The sequence below is a fragment of the Astatotilapia calliptera genome, chromosome 16 (assembly GCF_900246225.1).
Source record: "Astatotilapia calliptera chromosome 16, fAstCal1.2, whole genome shotgun sequence".
Lineage (NCBI taxonomy): Eukaryota > Metazoa > Chordata > Actinopteri > Cichliformes > Cichlidae > Astatotilapia > Astatotilapia calliptera.
In genome coordinates this window covers 15127358-15155121 of record NC_039317.1, presented here as the reverse complement: position 1 = coordinate 15155121, position 27764 = coordinate 15127358, and the positions used below count along the sequence as shown (strand labels likewise).

The 27764-nt window shown below is 41.2% G+C and overlaps 1 protein-coding gene across 5 annotated transcripts; it reads right to left on the bottom strand.

Moving 5' to 3' along the window:
* Positions 1–10: 10 nt before the first annotated feature.
* dcaf6 (ddb1 and cul4 associated factor 6) lies at positions 11–26078 on the bottom strand. Of its 5 annotated transcripts, none has more exons than XM_026143726.1 (21): positions 25665–26078; positions 19754–19815; positions 17847–17939; positions 16238–16423; positions 16040–16153; positions 14732–14867; positions 12511–12722; positions 11162–11255; positions 9595–9714; positions 9109–9453; positions 8591–8797; positions 6936–6995; positions 4888–5071; positions 4125–4234; positions 3692–3983; positions 3491–3532; positions 1220–1358; positions 917–1073; positions 745–833; positions 562–667; positions 11–467 (listed from the first exon to the last, which is right to left on the bottom strand). In XM_026143726.1, the coding sequence occupies exons 1-21, from the start codon at positions 25759–25761 to the stop codon at positions 409–411; spliced, it is 2904 nt and encodes a 967-aa protein (XP_025999511.1). In that variant the 5' UTR covers positions 25762–26078; the 3' UTR covers positions 11–408. The 5 variants fall into 5 exon arrangements, with proteins under 5 accessions (XP_025999511.1, XP_025999513.1, XP_025999512.1 ...); XM_026143728.1 differs by having other exon boundaries at positions 3491–3520; XM_026143727.1 differs by having other exon boundaries at positions 4888–5068; positions 25665–26077.
* Between the last annotated feature and the right edge of the window lie 1686 nt (positions 26079–27764).

Sequence of the window (27764 nt, the reverse complement as noted above, 5' to 3'; positions counted from 1 at the left end):
TTAAAGCATCCGTGTTTTACTTTATGTCTGTATTCACATGCGTAACTGCCGGAGCAGCACATCAACATTTCTCAGCTGTGCTACAGTTTCAAAAACGTCAAACGTTAACACTGATCAAAGCTCACCTTCTCCTAACAAAATAATATTGCACTTAAACTTTCACACCAGCCACCACTTTTCCTCACACTTATATTTTGACGTCCTTGCCTTTACATTCACACAAATATAGTTTATCCTCATACAGACACATCAGTAAGAAAGTCTTCTTAAAAAACACAAGGGGCTAGAAATTACACTAATTTTCAAAAGGAAGTTTTTCTACACTATACTTGTACAAATCTCGGGTATTTTTCAGGTGCTATACAGCAAGAAGAAATAGTGTTTATTTTAAAATAAAATTCCAGCTGGCTACTGCTCGTCCTCGTTTTCCTGGCCTGAGCCTTCGGAGCGATCGCCTTCTACTCGATCTGCAAAGAGGAAGAGGCAAATATTAAAGAGAGGCTGAGATTGGTCTAACAAAAACAGCGTGCTACATGCGTGTGTGTGTGTGTGTGTGTGTACCTGATCTGATGTGGTTGAGGGAGGCCAACATTCGAAGCATGAAAGAGGCCGGGACTGTGATCGTGTTTCTCGTTTCCTCCAACATCAGCTCATTCCGAGTGATGACCTTGACGAGAAGAGAAGAAGAAAGGTTTTACGGTGGGTTTGGTTTTTTTTCTTTTCTTTTCTGTGGGTTGACTCTACCTCCTCAGCGAGGACTCTGTTGAAAGACGGCGATGCTTCCAGTGGCGACCAAATCTTGATATCATAATCTATCCCTGAAGAAGCCAGAACTGAAACAAAGCAGGAAATGAGAGCAATGTCAACAAGTGAAGAAACATCGTCCGGGTTCAGGCGGGACATCCGCGGGACTCACTGGGGTCGTAAGGGTGCGGCTGCAGGCAGTTGACCACGTGGTTGTCGGCTTCAAGTAGCATGAGGTGCTCTGCGGTGTGTCTGTCCCAAATGAAGATGTGGCCGCAGTCTGAACCACTCATCACAAAGTTGTTGCCCCAGAAACATGACTCCTTTATCTACACACAGTTAAAAGGGAACATTGAGTATTTTGGAAACTGTACTCTTCAAATTTCACAGTCTGACAACAGTTAAAACACTGATATCAGAGCCAATGGATTAATATGAGTTCAGACTAATACAACACGCGTGGCCCGAGGTATACCATTGTCCTGGAGTTGCGGTGGCCTTTGTAGACCATTTTGACTGAAGGTCTCCTGATATTCTGAGTCTCGCTCTCCTCCATCTCCCTCCTTTCTTTCCTCCTGCGGAACAGCTCCTGAATACGAGCTGCTGCTGATTGTCTAAGAAAAACAAAACAAAAAAGAAGAAAGAAACCCCAGACTCATACACGTGCCTGAAAGCAAACAAACCCATGCTGTCAGTGCTGCCTCAAGTCTCATGCTTCAGACCCAAGCTACACGGATATTTTTTTTTAAAACCATTAACAAGATTGTAACAAACAAGCTCCAAGCGAGAAAGCAGCCACTTGCAAGCGAAAGCACCTGCCTGATCCATCATAACCGACTCAAGCCAATAAAAGTTTGTTCTTCTCAACCTTAGAGTGACTTCAACCAGATATACACTGTAACAGTATTGTACACAAAGCTAAATCCAGAAATGTTTTAATGATACAATTTTCATAATTTTGACCAGACAAGCCACCAGAATAGATCTGAAAAATAAAAGAGAGAGAGGGGGCAAGAAAGACATAAAGCAAGTGTAGCCTTTCAACTTTAATTTGAGGAAGGTAATGGGTTAGCATTTATGGAATTATGCACACTGCCTAATTTTGGGGTTGTCAACTAAATAATTCACTCAATTGGCATAGAAAAAATATGTTATTACTACTTGAATTTAACAAATAAATAAATAGTCTAGAGGGGATTCCATTCTTGGCATTTGCATTTGGAAGCTGTTGCAGTAAAACCATAACACGGGCTCAAAGAAGCTCTAAATGAAAGGAAAACAGGCCACCATTAGGCTGTGACACTACGAGTGGCCTAATAAACAGCCTGGATGATTACAGGATGAAGAACTCCACCACCAGAACGTCTGGTCGAGTGAAGAACTCTCAGCCACATGCAGTAAAGATCACGTCTTCATGGTCTCCTTCACGTATCCAGTAGTCATGGAACACGACTGCAGAGACAGCAACTGGCTTCCTCCATCAATCCCAGTTCTCAGACGCTCTCCCATCTCTTCTTCTGCCTCCTTGCAAAATTGTTTTGCAAGGAAGACCACGTTACATAACCACACAATCTCATTTCATTATTAATTTCTTCACTACAGACAGAAGCTCTTCTGGAACTAGTGGCTTGCGTCAGGTAGGGGGTGTAACAGGGAGGTGATGGGTAAATGATAAATGGACTGATTCTTATGTAGCGTTTTTCTACTCTCCTGGAAGTACTCAAAGCGCTTTTTACAACATGCCTCATTCACCCATTCACACCCACTCATACAAGCACTTCCCTTCTGTACTTAAGTGCAATCTAAGCATTCACACACAGATGGACGCATCGGAGAGCAACTTGGGCCGCATGCCCAAGGATACTTGGCATGCAGACTGGGGAAGCCAAAGATCGAATCAACCTTCCAGTCAGTAGCTGATCTGCGCTACCACCTGAGCCACAGCCACCCCACATGGGGAGGTCTGCACAGAGGTAGCAAGGTAGTCGGGCATTAATAGTCTGCATACATCCAAATCTCCTAGTAGAGAAAGGAAGTTCTTAGTGAATCGACAGTCAGAGGCTGTCAGTCAGCTCGACAGCTTTGTGCTCATAATCAGGATGAGCCACCAGGGGGAGGAAATCTACTTTGATCAAGTTTCCAAAGGTAAAGAGTTGAATATTCTGCAAAAGGCACCATAAAGGTCGAATTAAATCAAATATGTTTTATCTTTAAAAAAAATAATTTGCGGACAGGTTATTTAGTTACATGTTCAACTACATTTGAGTCCTAAAACGGTTAAATAATTTTTTTCAATCCCCTCAAATTAAAGCCAAAAGTGCTCATGAGCTGCCACTTTCATTTCAAATCTACTGAGATGGCATACAGCGTGAAATTTATGAAAATGCCACTTTTGTTTAAACCTTTGACCTCGCTGTGTGTAAATGTGTCCGTTTTATATTCGTTTGGCTCCTTTCTGCAAGGATTTCATGCATGACACTCATTTCTTCTCCATCTGTTCTACACAAAATGCAGCTGTGATGCTTCTGTTCACACCATTTGTGGAGTCAGTACTCACATGCACGGCACTCTACAGTCAGCTGTGTGTGTTATTAGTGCACTGTGAGAGAAACCGTCAAACCAAGACAAAAGAAAAGAAGTTATCCGATTACTGCACATCACGTTGTGCTCTTAATTTTAAATGCTCCGCAGCATGTCACACTCCTGATGCATTAGATGCGTTCACTTTCCAATGCAAACAGATTACCTGATCATCCTATCTCCTACTGCAGATCCTCTGGAATTAAATCTATATTTGTAGTAAAACAGTCAACAGCAAAGCATCACAAATTCTAAAATCGGCACACCCACCCCCTTTTTAACTGAACTAAGGAATGCGAAATGATCACCTGCATTCAAACAGAGTTTTTCTTACTTGTAGTAAGAAACATTATGCTCTCAAACACACCTCTGCCCCTGTCCTCTGAACCTTGAGGGGGGGATAAGAATAGGATCATCATCACTGTCATCAGAGTCCTGGTTGCCGCGTGCGGGCTGACTCTGGCCCTCCACGCCCTCCTGCCCCTCCTCTGTAGAGGGCTCTGCTCGCCGACAGCCCCCTGACCTCTCCTCTGTACCTTCCGGCTGACTCCTCTCCTGCGGCGAAGACGCCATGCTGTCTCCCTCAGAGGAGCCCTCTGCTGGAACCTGAGCTGCTGAGCTGCTGGGGGCACTGGAGCAGGAGGCATCACATGCTGGTTCTACGGAGGAAGCCAGCAAACTCATATCATCGCAATCAGGATTGGAATACAGAAAGCCCTTCATTGTGTCATGTTTATTGTTCTAGATCAGACAATGTTTGAGATCGAGGCGTTTTCATGATGCTGTAGGAGACGACTCACCCTGCTCTGATACCGAGCTCTCTGTCGACAGACTCTCTCTGCTCTGTACAGCTGCAGCTTCTGATGTTTTGGGGCCTCCACTGCCCATCGAACTGGACGTGCTGCTGCTCCTGTAGTGGAAGAACAAGAGTTACCATCAGTCCTTTTGGGGTGTTTTTTCCTGAAAATTACTCATATTTATCTGGGGAAAAAAAAATAAATAAATATGGGAAGACACAAGTATCATGCAGTTGCCCCGACTATAAGAAGGTAACTCCTATTGAGTTACCTGAATTTGAATGGAATGAGTGAAGTTGCACTGGAGACCTTTGCTTTTCATTCTGTCTGTAAACAAGACAGCTCGAAAAGTTCTGAATGAATTCTGATAAAACTCTGTCAGGGTGTAAGGTGGGTTCATGTTAACTCTCCATTAAAGTTTGGCTTACATCCACCAACGTCTTCACTGTCAACTTATTGATTTATTTGTCAAAAAAATTGACAAAAAGCCTGATAACTTAAAAACTATGACTCTCACAAGCATGGTGTGTGTTGTCAACACATACAAACGTATACAAAGCACCGTATGAAGATTTAAATGATCATGTCAACCTTATTTATCTGAAGGTCAACATGAGCCAAATTAAATTTTATTGTCATTTATTGTATTGACATACAGGTATACAGAGGAGGAGATATGAGCATTATAAATATGAGATTATAAAGTTAATCCAAGTATAATGTCACATTCAACCTAAAAAGCTGACACCCACTGGCCATCACTCACCACTCATCAGTGAAGTCCAGTTTGATAGTGCTGGTGGTGGTTCCCTCTGAGCTGTAGTGCAGGCTGAGGACAGGCTCTGCTGCACTGGGTCGACTGGTGGAAGTAGAGGTGGAGATGGATGGGATGCTGCTGGCTGGTGCAGCAGCAGATTCATCAGCAGGTGAAGCTGTAGCTTCGGCTGCTACTGAGAGAGGAAGAAGAATACACACAGGCAAAACAAGCAAGGGGGGCTTACTGAGACGCACTGGCTGTACAGACTAAAACTCTGATCAAAAGTAACTCTTCCTGTCGTTTGCAGTGTGCAGTTGGTCATTTAAAAACACACCACAAATATGCAACTCTGTGTTGCATCCATTCCCTCTGATAAACAACATTAAACAGAAATGGGAACATGCAGCAAACGTTAGACAAAACCACAAAGGACACGTCGTAAAAGACACGTATTGACAGACAGCCACAACAGCAAGACACAAGACGCACACAAACACACACATGTCAAAGGCCCTAAAGGGTCATTACACCCGTTAGCTGCTAGCTACACTGAAGAAAAGGAACAGGTTTCCAGGGAAGATGAAAATTTGAGCTGGAGGACAAAGAGGGACTTGTTGCTAAGATGCTACATGCTATATCTCTGTCAGTATGCACTGTAAATAATCACAGATGTAGTGCTTCATATATAAAGCTATACAGTACACACAAAGTAGCTTGATATTATACTGTTGGTGTTGTATATAAAAAGTATTATAAATACCTCTGGACTCAGACCTTTGTCCTAGAGTAGTTAGAAAAGTTATTTATTAGTAGTAACTGATTGGCTGCCCCTAGCAACCAGAAGGAGGTGGGTGGAGCTTGGGAGTGTGCCGATGGAGGATGATGTCGGCGATCGTGAGCAGTGATAGCTCCAATCAAAGCAATCATTTTCTGTAATTTCCCCAGTGATCCATTAACTTATCATTATTATGAGAGTCATATTAAAGTGAATGTGCCTCGCTCCATTTTCCCAGTTGCATCTGCACACATAAACATCTGCAGCACAGGCGTGTCTGGGCATGCACATAGGCTTATGCCTGGCTTCTTAGAAGTCAAGTAAGTGTGTAAGTGTAATAGTTACACTGATCCACCATCACGAAATGAGACAAAAAGATTTTTCTGACCCCCCTTTTTTTGGCACATTGTGCATTATGTGGTGCGCAGTGAGGATTTTATCAACCATCAGCGATACCAAAAGGGGACTTTACTACTGTGCAAGTTGTTGAACCCTAGAGCACTGATCATAGGTATACCTGCATATTCTAAAGCCTAGAATTACTAAGATAGCTCAATATCCAAATCTCTGATCATGCTTAAGATGAGCATCATCCACTTTTAATTATCCTCTTTAAATTACAACAAAGTAAAACGTTTAAATTAAACTGAATATGACATTATTTTCAAATTAAACAAAGCTGTGTAGATGGTCCACTCTGATCAAGAGAAATCAAGAGTGAACCATTGGGGCTTTTCAGGGTTCTTGTGAAGTGTTTATGTAACAACATATGTGCCTTAGAAAGACCATTGTTTTGCTTTGGCACTATACAAATAAAACTGAACAGTTAAAGATGAAGCCACATTAAATCTGACTACCAATGCTAATCATTGCAAAGGAGAAATGTCAGACGTAGTAGGGCATTTTAGAAAAAGCTAAATATTGCACAGATGGTTCAGCAGAGAGCACTGAAATGTATATGTCTGAGTAGTGCTTTTCTTTGTCATCCATTTGAATTTTGGAGATATTGTTTATTACATTACTCAAAGCTCTAACTTCTTAAACAATTGTATTAAATCCTTTGGCCAGAGCAACAGTAACAGTCAGACACATCCACATCTGGACAGTAGAATATTGAACAGTAAAGCAGTGGATACAGAGAAAACAAAAACATGAAATCGATGGAGGACAAACAGTGGAGTGAGACAGGATGAGGGAAAGTGGTTAAGACAGAAGGTGGAGAAGACAAAGCGAGTGGCAGGGTGAGGGTCAGGGAATGGGGTTGGGGAAGGGAAAGACGCACCCTGCTGTTCATCAAGAGTCATGGATCCCAGCTGTTTGTTTACCACAGACGAGGGGGAATCTGGAACACAAATGAGACCAACTAAACATTGAACAAAGAGGTCAAACGTGAGGGCTCACACGGGTTAAAAACTTCTAAATCATGTTTAAAATAAATGAATAAATAAATAAATCCAAGGCCAAGCAGAAAGAGCTTTCACATCAGCCAAAAATAAAAAAGCTCCTTCATCTGATAACAGCTGTGATCGGTTTACAGAGTGTTGGGGAAGCTCAGTGAGAATCAGCGATTAGTAAGTCTGAACGGAAACAAGAACATGATTTTCATGCATGCTTTTTACAGATGTGCAAAGAAATGTTTTATATCTGCTGTGTTATGTAGAACCTGGAAATCCCAACCATCAAGAAGTGCTTACTTGGGCTTGCCACAACAAAACAACAACAACAACAAAAGAAAAAAAACCCAATAACATCTGTTTGTCTGCTGGCTACACAACACACTTCTCCAAGATATCTGTGACCAACTAAAGCCAATTAAGTGAGAAGAAGCAATTTAAATATTGTGTCTACTGAACTGCACAATGACGTGTTCAATAAAAGCTTTCATAACAGATGCCTCATTATGTAAAGCCAGTTTTGTTGTGTGTTTAAAAATCGGTTTATATCTTTAATATTAAAGTTGTACCTACATTTTTAGAGAAAAAAGCTGAAAGTGAGAGAAGCTCTTCGGGTTAACTAAATGCTGTCACATTAAAACTGAAGCAGAACAAACTTAAAAAATAACTTATTAATAAACATATATTACATAATCATTATTTGATTCGAGGGTTTTACTTTATTGCTTTGCGCTCGTGCACAGACCAAAAAAAAAAAAAAAAAAATCTGTTGAAATGTTACAAATTGTTGCAAATAGGAAAACCGAGCAATAGTTTTGCGGTCTTTCCGAAGCTCCTTCAGAGTCAGTCTGTGGATTCCAAAGTGGATGCTTTTTTGCTTATTTTCACTCCAGCATTTCAAAAAAAAATTATTATTATTATTATTATTTTTTGTTTCAAGCATTTTAGTTCAACTCAAGCAAGTAAAATCACTTATGTCTGTTTATTTTTTCTGTTTGTCCACCGGCTTTTGAGTATCGAGACACATTTACAAAACGGGCAACACTAACTGATGGAAATAACCTTAATTTTAACATCAGCAGTAGGTGAAGCCAGTAATGTGACCTATCCAATGACATTGAAGAAAACAAACAAAACAAAAAAAAAAGGCAAGTTATATCATCAAACATGGTTGAACAACCATGAGGCCAAAGCAAAGCTTCATACCGTCTGGTGCCACTCCGGCAGGAGAGTTTGCAGGTGAAAACTCAAGCAACAAGTGGAAAGATGGAGTGAGAGCATTAGTGAGTTAAGGGCTGAGCAAACAGTGGAGAGGCGACACACTGGACTCTGGAGTTTAGAGGAAGTAAGGGGTGAATAATAAGAGAGCGGGGAAGATCAGTGTGTGGTTAGTGGTCAGTAACAGCAAGACTGGGTCTTTCTGGAGCCTCTCTACAACAGACATGGCTGTCTTTGCTTAAAAGGCGGGGACGGGTTAATGGCAGGGGAGCAGCCCTTATGGAGGGATTGCTGCAGGGTTGATGAGCTCGGAGGGGTGGGTAACCTGTACAGGGTTGGTTCTCAGGAGCAGCAGCGGCAGAGGTAGCAGCTCTTTGCGACTGTCTCTCAGGGGCTGCAGAGGAAGAAGAAGGTGAAGAAGAAGAAGGAGAAGGGGCCGCTCGCCGACCCCGTCCAGGTGGGTCAGCCAGCCGGAGCAACCTCTGCAAACGCCTACACACTAAACTTATGGGCAGCCGATGAGGACCATACTCTGACAAAGGGGCAGAGGAAGAGAGGAAGAGTGGATGCACGATTAGAAGACTGACGGAGGATGTGAGGAGAAGATTCGGCACAGAGAATTGGGCAAAAATGAAATAAACAAGCAGGAGGAGGAGGACAACAGGATGCTGAAGGAAAATAAAGTGAAGTGAGGCTGCTGCTTGAGTGGAGTGGCTCCAATGAACACACACCCACACATACACACACGCGGACACACACTCATACACCGAGCAGTTAACCCTCCTCATTGGACTGAAGGCTTACATGTGAACAGTGAGTGCGAGTGCGGTCCTGGTTTCTTACCTGAGAGTGCGGGCTCAGAGGTGGGCGTGGCCGTCGGGGTCCCAGTTGTGTCACCCTGACTCCGCTGCTCTGAGTCGGGGGACGACGTGAGAGGGGAGGAAGAAGTGGCCGAGGTCTCCACTGATGATGAGCTGGAAGGAGGAGGTGCTGTGACTGTTGATGATGACCCTGAGGAGGAAGAGGAGGTGGATTTAGGCATGGGCGCAGTGGTGGCCGCTGCGGGACTGGCAGGTACCTCTGGGGAGTCCGTCCCCACAGGCCTCTCGGGGGCGCTGGACTCCTGACTAGAGTCGCCTGTTGCGGCAGCTGGAGCATTCAACGTCCCCTCGGGACGAAGAGCTGTACCTGAAGACAAAAAATAAATAAATCAAGCAATGATTTTAGATTTTGGCTAGTTTACGGTTTATTATCACAGAAAGATTCTTAACAGTCAGTCTTACTGAAGTTACTCCGGCCCGTTTGAAGGCCGGAGTATTGAAGCCTCACCTCGGGGCCGCGTTTGAGGTCGGGTTCCTCTGCTACTCTGGGCTTCACTGGCCTCCTCAAACCACCGGGACAGCATGTCCGACATCCTCTGCATCAGAGACACATTCGGACTCTGCTCTCCTGGAACAAAAAAAAAAAAAAAAGGGAAAACGTCTTTAGATCCTGTCAAGCTTTTCATTTTGACACAGTCCATATTTATAGAAATGAAAAAAAAAAAAATTGGAGTATTTGTACTCAAAAGAAACTGCTTATCATAACTGATCATATGCAAGCAGAGGCTCATTAAGACCTGCACAAGGATGACTCATTACACAAATTATTAATTTAATATATGAGAATTTAGGGAAAATTTATCCCCAAAAAATGACAAACAAGAAATCCAACTAGAAAAGAAAAAAACCCAACTTGTGAACAAAGTAAAGCACTCTGAAACAGTCATCACCTGAAACCCGAAGATGAGTTTTTCCTCCATTTGACTGATTTTTTTTAAATTTTATTTCTGAACAAAATAAACCACAGTAACAAAATAGATTAAACAACTTAAACTACGTTCATCTATGGTGGAAAAAACCCTGCAGCAGGAGACCGCTCCAAGTCATTTGCCTCAAAGTGAGGTTTCTACTCTCTCTGACCCAAGCAAACTTTGATACACTATAAAGAAGTTCAGCTTTTTACACACATTTTCACCTGAATATGTGAAATATAAGCTGTTACTATTGCCCGAGAGCTTTTTTTTACCATTTTTCAACCCAACCATTATTTTAGTTGGATGTTTGTTCACTCTTATTGCTATTGTGTCTAGTTTGGGCCACTCTGCATCAACTATATCAACTTTAAAGGAAACACTTTAAATCAGGTTTACATACTCTGAGCTCCAGTTCAGTTTAAAGGGTAAACTTGATGGATGCATCAAGAGAACTGAAGCTCAGGAAGAACAGCAGGACGTCCAGAGGTCAGGTTGGCTCTACGAGATAGTGAACCCTAAAAACTCAGATGTATTATCAGTGGGAGTGTCTGCGCCAGAGAGAAAGCACTGCATCAAAGAGAAAAAGTGCTGCATGAAAGAGCCCGTTACCAGGTGAATGTAGCTTGTGCTGAAAGTGCTCTGAGTGTTCAATAAGATGGGAGCTGGGATTTAAATGCATTTACCACAGATCACTGCACTGTTGGTTCTCTTTTTATTGGTTATGTTCATAAGTTGCAGAGTTGGTGATGAGACAGTTTTATGGCCTGATTTCTTCTTCGTCTAAGATTACAAAATCAATATGGGGAAAATATATTGCTAAAAATGAAGGAAACGCTTGAACAACTTTAACTTTTTGGTGTGATTTTGAACCCAGTCCTCAAAGAGTTGATGATTTTTACCACTGAATGGCAGTCAAGATTTCAAACTTGAGGATTTCGTTCCTAAGAGATCCAATGTGTGATGCAAGTGTTCCCTTAATGTTTTGAGCAGTATGTAAAAATATATTTTACAGGTTGGAGTCTTCTCAGAGTTTGTCAGAGGTCGGGCCTGTCATACGAGACCGTCGCTGTAGACGAGCAGGAGCACATACTGTGATCTTACCATCTCTCTCCCTCTCGCTCTCAGGGCGAGCTCGGGGTCCAGTGTCAGACCAGTCACCTCGTAGACGGAGGCGCTTCACTGGAGGCTGCCTCAGCTGTGGAAACACACACACATTCACAGAGATTAGCAGTTTGTCAGTCAAGGCATGGTCAAAAATAGCTGCGCTGCCAAAGCAAAACACTACTCGTCTCTATCAGTGTCCTCTTTAAAGTGTTCCCCCCACCCCACCCCCTCCTCCTGGCAGCATGACTGAGGTTGCCTGCCACTTTCCAGTCCCCCTGGCTGCAACAGGCTGAGAGCCAGAAATAGGAAAAAGAGGTTCTTAGAGCAGGGACTATCCACCGCTTCAGTCAGGAAATGTGTGGACAGGTGGTGAAAAGGAGCAGAAGCTGAAAGACAGTTGAATAAATCAGATAAAAGGATTAAACAAACAAGGTCGCAGGTAGAGGAAAACAGAGGGGGTAAGGAACACTGCTCCTCGCCTGCCCCAAAATCAGCCTGAACTATTTTGGTGGTTTGAGGAACGCTGCCTGCGTCGCTCGCTGTATTTGGAAAGGAATGCGTGTGGTGGTTGCATCTAGACACAGCTGAACTCGCCATGGCACCGTGACCCAGCACATTCGGACACACGTGAAGACCACCACCGAGCGTAAACACGCAGTTTCCTTGATTGTTCAGTTGTTTGAATCTCAAAACTAACAAAGGAAATATAACTAAGAGCCAAACAGATCAGGCAGTAATTCATGACGCTGTTTCCATCCTCAGTGCGTTTCTTCCTTCTTTGTATTGGGTTTGTTTTTCTCAGGGTCATTTGCTCCCCTCCCTGCACTGCATCAGCCACCACAGATTTAGCACTGATGTCTGCAGGGCCCAGAGGAGCAACAACAAGGTCAGTTCTGTTTACAACAATCGGTCCTATTCGCCCCCAAAAATCAGCCGCATGGACACCTCCGCTCAGCCAGACGTGATTATGTTTATTTTCTATAGAGTCAAAAGGCCGTTAGCACTCTTAACAGGAGACATAACATGTGAGGCCTCCATTAACCTTCTCTGTACATGTAACTTGAGATCTACACTCCAGTAGTCAGTCAGCTGATCAACAAGAAAAGACAGAGACTCTTGATTGTTTTGGGTATTTTACCCATTTTTTAAAAAGTGGTAAATATTTTTGGATTTTGCCTTAGACTGACAGATAAGGCAGATTTTTATTTTGTAGATCAATTATTACACACTTGGAATAATGGAAAACTGTCTAAATGACAGCACAGTGTCTGAACCGATATAAACCTTTAAAAGACACAGTTTGGGAGAAAAGAATGACAGAAGAAAAGTTCCCATTGGGATCTCACCTCCTCTCTCCTCTCCTCCGACGGGCCCTTGAGCTCTCGAGCCTGGTCATCTTTGGGATTGAACAGGTAAATGTAATCGGAGGAGTAGCTGACCAGCACCTCCTGACCGTCCTCGCTGTAGCAGAGAGAGGTCACTCTGCACGACTTGTTGGCCAGGTGAGCGGGAACAAACCGAACACACATGCCCGTGGTTCCCCGGCCCATGTAATTACCTAAAAAAAATGAGAGAGTGTGTGCAACTTAGCCAATGAGTCGGTGAACAAGATTCTTAATTATATTTGTGGATTTGGTCCAGACGATTCGGTGGGTTTGATATAAATGATATGTCAAAAGCAATTGAATGTGTTGAATGGAAATGTCTATTTACTGTGCTGAAAAACAGTTTGGTTTAGTTCAACATTTTTGACCTGGGTCAGAACAATCTAGTCTTCACCACTGGCTTTACTGCACACCAACTCTGAGGTTTCAGGCTGTTTGTTTTTGCGATACTTGGCAGCGTTGCTGTTTTTCACTATTCCTCTATAGAATCCATAGCCACTGCCTTTAGAGCCGAGGAAAGGGTTACTGATGTGATTAGATACACATCCTGTCAGTCAGTTGGAATTTGGGTCAGATTTTAATCCTTTCCCTTTCGTTCAAGCCACACAACTTACCTACTTGAGAATCAAACTCACGTGTTTTAAAAGGAATTCTAAAAACATCATTTTAAAACTCTGTTACAAAACAAGAGCTGGCGTGCTGAGCTTTACTGCCCATTAGTCACTGGAGGAGTGAATATAATCAAGATGAAAGGTTTACCATGCCATCCCCGTGTCTAGAAGTACCCAAGTCTATTGGGCAACACGAACAGCCAAATTAATAGACTGGACTTCTGCCTGAGGTGAAAAAAATCAAAGTCCTGTCTGCGCTAGCAGGGGATTGGATATCAATCCAGTAACTGTTTGTTTTTTTAAATGAGATCAACAAAGGCCAAAGGAAAACAACTTCATATCCTTAACCTTGTTGTAGAACGCACCTTAAAAACCTGGTTCCAGTTTGGAAAACCTGTTTGCATCAATCAGCTATGCTTCGTTTCTCCTGTGGTGAACAGTTGTCTTTTCTCGTTGTCTCAAACTGACGTTGTTTTCAAACTTGCCACAAAAATGGTCTGTATTTATTTATTCACTTTCTTAAGGATGTATTTGTGTTCTAAGGAACACTCGTTATTTCAGGCATTACACAAAAGTTATAACAGTCCAAATGACAGTTTTACAGATGCTCATAAATATGAATTTTTCTTATTAAAACATTTTACTCTCCCATATTTGCTGGCCAATAATATTATTAGCGATATACTAGATTTAGACCCCGGCACAAAGAGCAACACATCTAAAATGTACAGTAGGATCCAGAGTAATAATCCACCCTCATTATCTAAACACTGAACTCCTGGTGGAAGTGTAGCAACACTGCCGAGAAATGGCCCGAAGACTTATTCAATAATTAATCAGACAAATCTCCATCTTTTAATAACTGGATCTATCGACCTGGTCACTATGATAACGAAGCTACTGCTGGTCTTGTTAGTGTATGTAATTGTGGTATACTCAAACTTATTGTTGAGTTAAGGAGAAATGTCCATACTTTTTTCGTCATACACATGTACTGTGTTTATCCCATTAATATCCACATCGATTTATTAAATCAGTGTTATTCTTTTTCTTTCTCCATTATATTTGTAATCTCAGTGGGATAAGCGATAGGGAGAATTTAAGTGTTTTGTTTAGCTTTGTTTAGAAAAACTATGAATAAAGTTTAATAAAAAAAACAACTTGTTGGCATGCCTCACACCCTACTATTTAAACAGTCTGTTTAAAAGTCTCTGAATAAAAAAACTGACTTGCATTCTGTGTAGGAACAACGCTCCATAAATACCTTTTATAAGCAGTTGTCAGAAGGATTTAAAACACACAGGAAGAAGTAAAAATACTCGTGAAAGTATCTAAAAATAGAAATGTCCAACAAGAGACGAGGCACAGCAGGCTGGGACCAAAAACTCAAAGGGAGATCCTCCCCCCGCTGCCTTCATGTAAACGAGAAACTGGTTGAACATTCAAAGCAAAAACGGACATTGCAAGTTTAGTTTCTCCACCACAACAGGCTGCGTTACCTACACATTAACACGAGGATAACGAATTTGTGACGTGTAGAGTGGCTAAGTCCACTGTGCAGGGCTGCTTACCCGTCGCTCTTGTGCCCAGCATGCGTCTGTCGTAGATTCGTACTGAGCTGTCGGAGCAGCCCACGGCCAGGTAGTACGGCACCAGCGGAGAAATTGATATGGAGGTCGCTGCTCTTCTGCAGTTTATCAGGATGTCCTGAAATGAAAGAGCGCAATGAGGTCTGGAAGTCACTTCTGCTCAGTAATGGCAGATATCACTGATTGAGAATAAATTTTTTTTAAAAATGATGTAAACTAATGTAAAACTGATGCCTGCAATAAATCCTGTGTTGATTCAACTGTAATCATTTTGAGAGGTACAGTTTTAGAAGCTCAAGAGGTGTTTCTGTTGCTTTATGAGACTTTATGAAACCACATTAACATCACTGGTCAGACTAAAGATATTTGATGTCAAATCCCAAACTGCTGTATCACTCTGAAGTAGTTGCACCTAATAAAGTGGAGCAACTGCACTACCAGGTCTGACTACTGCAGGCTGATGATGGGGAGGCAGAGGGGCCGGTGACAGCAGCTGGTAAAACTCTTCTGACAGTTTTAGGGTAACAGGTTCTCATCTGGAGCACGAAATACAAGAAGATGCAACATAATCTAGGAGGACACGGTTTCTCTCTCACACACACACTCATCTATCAACTGAAGCACGCTGGTTTAAAGCCAAAGAAACCGCTTCCTAGAGGAGAGACCAAAAGCTGTTTGTGAAGAAAGCAGTGAAGTAAGAAAGGGAGGGGGGGGGGGGGGGGGGGGTCCATTATCAGTCCTGCATGAATACAAAGTCCAGTGAGCCATTTTTGAAAGAGAAAAAAAAAAAAAAAAAAAAAAAAAAAAAAAAAAAGATATCCACAAACTCTTATACACTAAACACTGTGAAAAACTCAAGGTCAGGTTCCTTAAATGGGCTATATAAAGATTACTTATATAGCTCAATGAAAACAACAGTACAATATAAACTTATATAGCCCCAGGAAAAGCTACACTAAAAAGCAGAAAAAAATAAACATTTAAAAAAAAAAAAATGTCACACTGGAGCCAAAACCCAAAGAGAATAAATTCATTTTTAATAAAGACTATATCAACTAAGCTGTGCAGACACAGAGAGGGAGATTAGTCCATAGATCTGATAGTGTTGCTGCAAAAGCTCGATCACCTCTCTGTTTTAATCTGGTTTTAAGGGCACCTGCCAGGGTTTCACAACAAAAAGATGGTTCTTCAATCGATCCCTCCCCAAAGCTACAAACACATTGATCCTGACCCTGACTGGTGATGAATCACAGACAGAAAAAAGACAAACATCACAGATGTCACCCGTACATCTTTGCAGTCTTCTTTAGTGCAGCTAGTTTTCATGCGAAGGTCGAACCATCGCACCGTGCCGTCCTCCCCGCAGGACAGGAACGTGTAGGGGTCGTTCGGTACCGTCATAATCTGAAGAAACAAAGCGAAGCTTAGAAGACAGGAGGGTAACGAGTAAGAGAGAAACCCTTTTCATCAGCTTCTGTGAATCAGCACCTCATAAGCGGTTCCATAATGGCAGGTGAACTGACACTGTCTGTTGTACTCGGGACTCTTCTCAGTGTGGGTGTAGTAGATGATGCCGTCTCCAGAGCAGGAGATAATTTCCTGATCGTTGGTGTGGGGCATGAACTTCGCACTGAAGATGTTTGCCCGATGACCTGAACGTATTGACTTCTTGACCTGAAGCAGAGAAGAAGAAATGTATGATGACAGCTGCATCAGAGTGGATGCTCGACCAGAGGCAGCAAATCAGCAGATGAAAGAGTATAAAATGTTGACATCCTGGGGGATTTTTGCACACATTTACATAATTTTAGACACTAATGTGTTCATTTGTAGTATTTAGAGTTGCTGGTAAGTGGTCTCTGGGAGCAATGCCATGCTTTTTCTGACTGTTTCCAATCTTTGTCTAAACCCAAGCTGAAGTCAGATCCCTAAGTATTTGGACAGATACCATTTTTGCTGTTTTGTTTCTGCACACTGCCACAGCGGAAGTTCAAATAAATAAAGATGTGACTGAATTCAAGGTGTTTAACAAAATTATTGCATTTAGCAATTACAGCCATTTTTTATATGCAATTGGCAGCTGTTTGTAGCTTTTTATTTTATTGCACAGCAAAGAGGCCCAGCATGAACTACACAAAGACAAGAAGGCATACTGGGATTATTTAGCGGTTAGCCACAAAATGCGACTCTGCTGCTAGGTTTGGCGTTTGACATTTTGTTTTGTTTTTTTTCCTTTTCCCTCATATGACATCATTTGAAAGTCAAAGTATGTCAAAGAAAGAGAAACTAAGGGAACCACAGAAACTTCTCTTACCACTTTTGTAATAACAAAGATGAAAACACTCAAGACTCTCATAGATTGTTAGACACTTATGTAATTTTAATGTTTAAGAGTTAGAGTTTTATGATGAATACAGACTCAAACTGGAGACTCGGCTTAATTTAGATCAGGGGTGGGCAATTCCAGGCCCCGAGGGCCGGTGTCCTGCAGGTTTTAGATCTCACCTTGGGGTCAACACACCTGAATCACATGATTAGTTCATTACCAGGCCTCTGGAGAACTTCAAGACATGTTGAGGAGCTAATTTAGCCATTTAAATAAGCTGTGTTGGTTCAAGGACACATCTAAAACCTGCAGGGACACCGGCCCTCCGGGCCTGGAATTGTCCACCCCTGATTTAGATTAACCTAACTAGACAACTACACAGACCAGGAGATCTCCTACCTCTATATTAGATAACAGTCACATTAAAAAACAAAAAAAAAAACCATACAAATTCCTGCTCAGCATCCCAGTTTTAAAGACTAGCACCACCCTCCAATTCACCACATTTCTGTTTCAGAAAAATGTGGGCAGATAAAAAAGGTTCAGAATAATGTGGGATATTTTTGTCCCAGCGAAACAAACCTTCAGTGGGTGGACATCCCTCACAAAAACAGTTGTGGAACATCCATCCATTAAATAATTCCTTTAGTTTAGTATCTCAACTGTGCTCTGCCAATTTAAGCTTTTTGTCCTGTTTTATGGCTAATTGACCATTTATGCAAAGAATAACAGTTAAAAATGATCAGTTTGGTGTTCATCCATTCATCCAACCTTTTTGTTGTAAGGGTTGGTGATGACCAGGAAGGTATCGTCCGACCCTGACAGGATGTATTCGCCCGTGTCGTTCCATGATATAGTGTTGACCTGAGGAGAGATCAGAGAGAGCGCTTACATGGTGTGTACACTGACAAACGCAAGTTAAATTCCGACATCCATTCATTACAGCTTCATAAACGTGACGACTTGTTGAATTTCTTCATTTTATGTAATACGAGATTGATGTAAAACAAATAGTTAAAAAATAAATAAGTAACTCAGTCCAGCCCCAAAATGTGGACACGTGAGAGAGGATTCTGCATGACGAATGTGAATTACTATCAGAGAAGCGAATAACAAGAAATGGCATGTCCCTGCACACAATTACATTTATATTATTGTCTTTTCTGTGCTTGTTAAGCATCAGCAACAAAGAAAATCCCTGAATGCCTTTGCTTCAAATCAGTAAGAAAATATGGATGCCATCGTCCAATTCAAATTAGGTTCATTAACAGTTCGATCAACTGAAATAACCACCAACATAAGGCTAGAGAATGAGTTAGCTGTGGATCTAAGGAACAGCAAAAGAAGAGTGATGCATCAGGTCAGTGTTTGCTGTCACTCTGTGGATCAATATTTCATTAACACCTGCAGCCTCCGTCAGCGCCTCATCGTGTCAGACTGCCTCTGCTGAGACATTACACTGCGTGTATTCCTACATGCAGACCTCACGTCTGAATCAGGTTTTTAACATGTTTGACTCGGTTTCTGAGACGCTGCACATCATCTATAGTTAGATTTGAGGTGGAGTGTAGGTGAGGCCCCTCCTCACCTAATGAAAGATTAACAGATGGTGACAGATGAGGCAGGAAATGGTGTTATTTATTTATTGTGATGGCATTTTTAAACACAGGCTAGGGTTAGCATCTCGTGTAATGTGGTACAGTGCAGAGTCAGAACAGGTCAGGTATCTCACGGTGTCCACTGAAAAACTTCTGTAACTCCAAGCTTAAAATTTCTATAATAAAAAGTAATCAAAGTATTCACAATAATTCATATTCACTAATATTATTCTTCTGATGCTAAAATCTGCTAAATTGACACATTTTAGGTGGTGCAAATAGAAAGTCTTTATCTGATTAATAACTTAAAGTGGACCTGTTACACTTATTGTTTTCTGTCACATATACATTGTTAAAAAGGTGGATGTTCATATTGGCCATGGCCAAAGCCTTAAATAGTGAGGTCAGCGTATATACAAGTAATCCCTATGAGCTTACAGCTGGGGTTTCAGGCTGCTCTGAATGCTGCGTTTCAGACTGTTTTTTCCACTCTTGGATGCTTTAATGTCAGGATGTCTGATATCCCTCATAGACTGACAATGAGCACAACAGCCCCTGCTTGTTCAAGTCATCTGTTTATAAGAAACAGTCAATCAGTAAAGGAGCTAAAACGGCTCATTTCAGAACATGGCTGAAGGCCAAGTATAGCTAAATAAAGATTATTTTGAAATGAATCATACAAGTCTTGTAGAGTCCAAGACAAAAACAAAACATACACCGTGTTAATACAGAAGCTCTTAGCTACTTAACTAAACGCAAACTAACATATTCAGAAAATGCAATAATAATATCTCAATCATTGTGGCTAAGAGCTGCACTTTAATGCAGCTCTCCTGAGACCTGCATGCATGCAATGCTTGTTGTGGTGTCTTGGACAGGCTGATGTCCTGCCCTGTAGTGTGACAGGACGTGTGACTGTTATGTCAGCTTCAGGTTTCTCAGAGGAATTAACCACCTGACCTGATCTGATCTGTTCAAGGCTCCACCAGCAAGCTGAGAAAAAGTGACGTGGCGTGTTTGGCAGGGAGAGGACTTCAACCAATAAACACGAAGAGACGGATAAAAATGTGGGGCACTTACGCAGCCATCGTGTACGTTCAGTGTTGCTTCGAGTTTAAGCCTCTGGACAAATTCTCTTCTACCTGTGAAAACAGAAACATGTAGATTTGAGAAGGCTGTCAGGCTTTAAACTTTCATTTGAATCGCATTTATCTACCAGTCTTCACTTAAGTGCAACAGGAATAAAATGTCACGTTAAACAGTGGCTCTGTAGCTTGTGTTCCATTATTCATGCAGTGGAAGCCTTGTTTGCACCAACAGGAAGAAACGAGGCGAGTACAAACAAAACCGCTCTGCAATAAGACTCGAAATGCAGGAACAGTGGTTCCATAGTTCACAATGTCAACCCTTAATATTTTATCTTATTTTTGTGAACATCTTTCTATTGTGACCTCAGGGCAAACACACACACACACACACACACACACACACACACACACACACACACACACACACACACACACACACACACACACACACACCTACCTAAGATTTCCCAGGTGTTTGATTAATTTAGCAACAAAATGACATTTAACTGGACGAGAAATCAATTCAAATAGCAGATATTAAAACACAGTTTTGGAGTAAGCAATTTAAACCTTGACATGATATTTATTGGTAGTCCAACACAAAGAACAGAGACGTAAGTGACCCGGAGGCATTTGAAAGGTTTTACAGGAGGGGAGGTAAAGAGGACACAGTAAAACAAAAAGAGATCAAAGAGTCAAACACACAAAGGGGAAGGAAACTGAAGTAATTACCTGATTAGCAAATCACAGGAAGATTCAGGCCTCTGGATAAGTAGCAACAGGATGTGTGTTCTTCAAAGCACGTGCTATTCTAACAAACAGCTTCAGGGTCAGGGTCTCACTTTCTAAAGTCATCAGTTTTGCAGTTTTTTCATTCAGTTACAATCACCGCATGATGAACAGCAATATGGTCGTCCTGATGGATAAGTTATAAAATTCTGTTTTTCTGATCATCTGCGTGCAAGCACAGCTGGATTTCTCACTATCTAAGGCATGTCGTCAACAAAAAGATAAGAAATCCAGATAAGGTGGTTATATTTGGCAGTCTCCTGGATCCAATAACATTTATCACACTGTGCACAGAAAGCTGGTATGCATCACAAGCATCTCCATCAACAGGTTCAGGCCAATAAGCGCACACCCTGAATGAGCCACACATGTCAAACTACTTCTATTAAAAGTCACACACACGGAAGAAGGAAAGACGTTCAAGGGTGCCGTTGAAACGTTTAAAAATTGGCTCAACCTCTAATGGTGGAACCGGGTTTCCACTAATAAACTTCAAGACAATCACAGAGGAAATCCACAATAACGGTGGTAAGATCAACTCAAAGACAATCAACAACAATACATCCAAGGATTTGAGTGAAAATGGGAAAATACCCATGACAAGGCAAAAAGCCGTTCATTTATTATGAGCCCAATTTCCGTTAGTTTATCTGCTGTTCCCAACTTCCCCTCTATGAGTTTCACAACTTCGTCACTCTCATTTTTTTTTGACAAACACCAACATGGCTCACCATGTAGTAGGGCCTACAGGAAGTCTACCTGCAAGGAGTCCGTTAAAAGCATCTGCATGTTTGAATCAAACTCAGTAATCACATCTAGGAGAAGGTGAGAGTCCAGACTAAAAGAAAATGTTACTGGGAGGCCTGGAAGGAAACCAGCACAATCAGGACAATCCTGAAAGGAAGAAATAACCAACCTGTGCCTCAGATAAAAAAGGAAGAGACGCTTCAGATAAACCTGAATAACATGTTTGATATTAACAACGCTGACGCGGTTGTTTTAAGATCACACACACATCGTGAATTCCTTAACATCCAATGTGAGCCAGGGCGGTGTGTTTCACTGTCAATGTCAGCAAAGGACTACCAGAGAAAGCAAGACATTCCTTCATCATTGCAAACTGTCACTTAAAGGGTGAAGCCTGACAGGGAAAAGCAAACTGTGCCAAAGCTAATGTCCTCATCCAGCAGCAGCAATCAGGCCACTGATCATTATTATAGCAGTACTGCACAAATGATGAGCAGAAACGGCAGCATCTGCTACAAGACGCTGAGCAGCAATGTCTTCACATCCCTGATGGGGTGAGTGCACAGGCTCCCATAAGAACTGATCATACTTTATGGACTCTTCTTTGTCAGTCAGTGTGGTTGGACCAACTACTAGTCACCTCAAAAACTAAAACCCCATGTAACAGTAGTCAATAAACTTCTTTGTGCTAATATTTTTCTTTTATAAAGGTGAACTATTTTAATCCAGAAGAATTTGCTGTCACAATTAAGCATTTATTGTATTAAATAAAAACATTATTCCAGTGTGAAAACAGCCTTTAAGGGAAGAAAAACAGAAATATTTAATTTTAAAATAAAGTAGCTGCTTTCCTTATGTTTTCCTTTATATTTTTAACTACTTTAGTAATAATGAAATGACTCAGTGAGCTGTTGCAAAAGTCTGGTGGCTTATATACTAACAAGAGCCTTAACTTGCTTCAACAGGTGTTATGAATGTTGCAGAAATAGTCTGGGAGTGATTCACTTCAAAAGCTTCTCTGATATCACCAATCGCAAGCACAGTCACGTCACCTATAAATGGATTAATAATGAGTAATGTACTAAGTACAGTCATGCCTAAATCTGCAACAATACTCAGATTCGCTATCAGTTCACAGAATCAAATGCAAGACTTTTTACATTCTGTTTAAAAATGTTCACACACAAAAAACAGTGCAATCAAACTTGTCTCTGCTTTTTTTCAGAAAAATTGGTCTAAGTGGCTTCATCGAGCCTGGTCCGCCAGCTTCCACTGAAGTTTTATAAAGGTTTTATAAGAGCACCTCCAAACCTGAGGCCTTGGTTGTCAGTTAGAAAAAGCTGGATTGCCCACTTGTTGGACCAAGTGGACGAGTCCAAGTATTTGGGGTTTGTTTACGAGTGAGGGAAGGAGGGAGCAGGAGACTGGCAGATGGACTGGACCAGAATCGTACCAATCTGCCTCTCTGTGTAAAGAGAGCCGAGCGTGAAAGCAACGCTGCCGATTTATCGGTCGATCAACATCCCAAACCTCACCTTTAGCCATGAGCTGAGGCTAGCGACCAAAGGAATGAGATTGCTGATGCAATTGGAGGAAATGAGCTTACTTTGCAGGGTGGCTGGACCCTCCCTCAGAGCTGAATGAGGCACTCGTCATTAAGGAGAGACTCACAATGGAGCTGCTACTCCTCCACATTAAAAGGAGGCAGTTGAGATAGTGTAGGCATCTGACTGGGATGCCTCCTGGCACCTCTTAGTTGAGGTGTTTCTGCCTCCAACTGGGAGGAGGACCCAGGGAAGACCAAGTACACACTGGAGAGATTATATCTCTGCCTGAACAACCTCACTTTTTGAATGCCTCAGTATCCCCCCCTCAGGTGGCTAGGGAGAGGGATGGCTGCTGCCCTCATGAACCAGACTCAGAGAAGTCATGAAGCAGACTCAGACTCGAAAAAGAGTGGTTGGCTTTTAAAATGCACTAAGTCTGCCTGTTATTTGTTTTCTTTATCATTTATTTGTAATTTCTTTTTTTAAACGATTTTGTTCTTCTACCTATACAGCTTTTGTCAACAATTGTTGAGCTTAAATTTTCTTATAAATAAAATGACTTAGCATGATGTAACTTAAGATGAGTAAAAATAGTAATTCCTAGTTATATGAATCATCTCTTAGGCGTTTCCTATCACAGTTCTAGGAAAACCCTACAATATAGAAGACTTTAAACCTCACGGGACGTTTCTCAGTTTCAGCTGAATATAAACCCCCAACTTGTTCCCCTCTAACGCTTCTTCTAAGCTAAATTTATCCTCCAGGAGCTGTGACCCACACATCACAGCATGTATCCTCTACACGACAACAGCTCTGACTATCTCTCAGACATGCTAAATACAGGACTGACTAAACCTCTGAGGCACCTGCCCCACCTCTATGGGCTTATAAAGCCGTGAGGTACAGACTTTCTGACAGTTTTAGCTCTCCGAGTGCACCACGGGCAACATCCTCTGTTCTCCTGCACTGCGCTCTCACAACCAACACTCGAAAATAACTATATCTGCACTTTAAAAAAAAAAAAAAAAGAAAAGAAAAAAGAGACCTACCTTTACACATTCAAATTATGACTGAATAATTTATCAATATAGCAACTTTCAGCAACCAGGACTTTAAAATTTCTATTTTTTTAAAGTCTTTTCCAGAGGACTTTAAAAAAAATAAACAGACTGAAATATATGATAGAAAAATATCTTCCCCCCAAGTTTAAATGCATTTAATGCAGCAGCAAAGAGGAAAGCCTTAAAATTCAATGATTACATTTCCTAGCAGATCAGTGATGAGCAGAACCGGAATGCTGTTTCTGCCTGCAGGAACCAAGGATGTAAGAAATAATCAACGCAGTGCAGCGCTGCGACACATTTTATTGACTGAAATTATGCAGTCCTATTACTTTTACTTACAATTGCATTAAAACCTTAATAAGTTGCTGCATTTCATTCAGTGTGAGATATTTTCGCCTTCACCATTTCCAGATATTTACCATATATATATATATATTTACCATATACCATATGGTAAATATATATAATATATATATTTACCATATATATTTACCATATGGTATATGGTAAATATATATAATATATATATTTACCATATATATATATATATATATATATATATATATATATATATATATATATATATATATATATATATATATATATATATATATATATATACACACACACACACATACACACACACACACACACACACGTGTATGTGTGTATGGATATGGATATGATGCTACAACGCACAAAGGACGTAGTATTACTGATAAATGCTCACGTAATGTAAAAAGCATCAGTGCTCGAAAGTTGTAAATATAGGCAATTTGGATTGTTACCTAGATGTAATATTATTATTATTATAGCATCTTTACTAGCTGGACTTATTTTCCTTGTGTTCCTTTCTTTTGTACAATTTAACCTTTCTGAGCCATTTTCCTTTGTCAAATGTAAACTCTGGTTATGTGGCGTGTTAAATGTTTTGACTGCTGTAACATGGGAATTTCTTGGCTGTAACGATGAATAAAAATATCATTATTATTATTATTATTATTATTATCATCATTATGTCATCTTAGCTCATTTATTTTGATAGTCAAACAATTGCAAACTAAACCATTTTAATTTCCTCTTCTAATCCTTCCCGGCCCTGCTGGTTGTGCTACTTTCAGCACCTTGTGGCCTTTTCACGCAGCAGTAATGACACATCGGTTTCTGTGAGTGTCTTGAAAAGAAAGCCTGATGCTGTCAGCACTTTCTACTGTAAACAGACTCCTGCCAAACTCAGAGCGCTTTTATTTTTAATGCACCAGCCTCTCATAAATGCATTACATGATTGAACCCTGCTTTTATTGCATTATTTGTGCCATTACAGGGATATACTTCAGACTACTATATATGGGGGTGCCTTCTACAGATGATTGCACAATCCTGCGATTGCACTGAAATGAGATCTACACTGCATTTCCTTTGAAAAAGTAACATTATGTCTGTATGATGTGATGAACAGGCCCGCACTGCTACAAATTAAGCACAAGTCTGAACCTCGTCTTTGTACTGTTTTAGCTCCTTCACTATAAATAAAAGGTGCAGGCTGTGTTTACACTGTGTAGGTTGGGGGGACGGGGGAGCGCGGATAGCGGCAGCTGTCTGTTATTAAGCAGGTAGTGTCTTGGACTGGGACACAGTCTTCCTGTCACTTCTTGTGATTCTGCAGCACACACACAGTCTGCAGATGCACACTGCTCCTACACGTTTCTTCATACATGTCAGCGTTAGCAGTAAAGAGGCATTGCTTTGTTCTTACCTAAATAGTTGGTCCTGATGGCGTTAGGCTCGCTGTATCCAATTAGGCGTTTGTTTACATCCCAAACGAGGTTGCCAGTGCAGGACATTGTGACCATATGTGGTTCTGAATTGACAATAACATTGAAACAGAGCTAACCCTTCCCCTTTTTTGATGTCGCCTTTTATCTCCCGTCGCCTCGGAGCAGTCCCTGCCCGTTGGGACGCCGTTGACGTTAGCTGGAGGAGACACTCAGTGTCCGCATTGCTGGAAGGGAAAGAGTCGCTCCTGTCCGGTCTCCACTGTTCCCCCCCCTCCCCACTGAGCTGAAGCCCGACTGTGTTCCTGTTCTCCGTGCTGCTGCTAACTATGTGTCCTGTTAGCCTAGCCTGGTTTATTTCTTCAAGCGGTCAGCTGTGTCCAAATAACGCGAGAAACTGCGTGGTTGGCCACAGAGGGGAGGCGCGCTCGATTTTAGCGCCTTGAAAGCTGACGGTGCGGGTGCATCCAGTTTTTATTAGTATTTCTGTCAGTGGCCAAGTTAGCTACAGGCTTGTCTCTTATTCAGTTATTACCGGTGGCTATGAATTGAATAAATGTCTTAACGATTTTTAAAAACAGTATTGACATAAGTGACATTTTGTATATGTATGTATAAAGGGGTGTATTACGGTGGCCCGGAGAGGCCAAACGGACTGCAACTTCAGAAAACACTTGCAAAAAGAAAAATGCTGCAAAAAGAAAAACACTTGCAAAAAGAAAAACGCTGCAAAACGAAAAAAAACGCTGCAAAAAGAAAAACGCTGCAAAAATAAAAAAACGCTGCAAAAGCACACACAACACAACGGAAATAGGAAAAAAGACAACGGAAATGTTTCTGGGGAGACAATAACCGAACGGTTCAGTTGCACGAACCAAAACATGTATGTATGGCTGTATCCCAATTCAGGGACTGTTTCCCAATTCAGGGTCTGCAGCCTTAAAGTACGCAGCCTTAACGGTCCTCAAGGGCCGCACTCAAAGACCGCTGAGGCCGGAAGTGTGAGGCTTGTAGGCTTGTGAGATGGGACGGTCTAGCCTCTGTCACGCTGCCCAGGTTGCCTAGCAACCATGATACTAACAGCTGGAAACGTTTCATACAGCTTTGTTTGACAGAAATGAAGGAGAACATATTTTGTACATTTGTTTCTACACGAGCTTTGTGTGATTTGATAAGTATCTGAGGCTGAGACCACAGGACAGTAAAACATGATTTTTGGGCTTCATTTCTGTACTGAACAGTCATTTAAGATTAGTTAGTAAATAACAATTAGCTAATGTTGTTCATGAGACTAAAGTCATCTCACTTTGGTAATGTAAATATAATATGGCCAATATTATATTAATCATTATTAGTTATTACAGCAGTGAACATGAACTCTGTGCCAAACACTGAGCTTCAGTAAAGATTCAAGTTGCAGTTATTTATATTTCCTTTCACCTTAAATCTTCACTTAAAGTCAAGTATCTGTGACAGTGTATATATAGATGTATTATATATAAGAGACAAATATTGTTCGTTTAATTTGTTGGCATTATTACATTTGGCTCAATGCTTACATATATGTGTAAAAAGAAAATGTACGAGCTGTGATAACTGTGTCTGATAAAATGAAGAGTAGACTGATATATGAAATATTCCTTTATTGGGTGAGAAAATCAGACCATGTCATAACTGCTTTAAGTCATACAGAATAGATATCAGAGCCTTAAACAGGCTGACTTCTGTTAAATGGGTCAAACTGGGCAGAAAGTATACAAACACATAACATCCTTATAGAATATGATGTAACACTATAGATCAACTTACCTCAGAATATATAAAGCATATAAACAATTACAGCAATATGATGCAACAAACACAGCAGTGCTACTAATCCAAAATACTCAAAGCTTCATAGAACTGGAACAAACATTTATTTTTAGCTCCATTCTGCTGCTGATACATACTTTAGGTTTCTGAACATTAAACTTGTTGCTGCCTTTCATAGTGTGTAACTTGAAGGCCCTGAGTACTTTCTCCCACACTGAAAACACTGGAATGATAAAATTATTTGAACATTACCTAATAAGACTGATTCA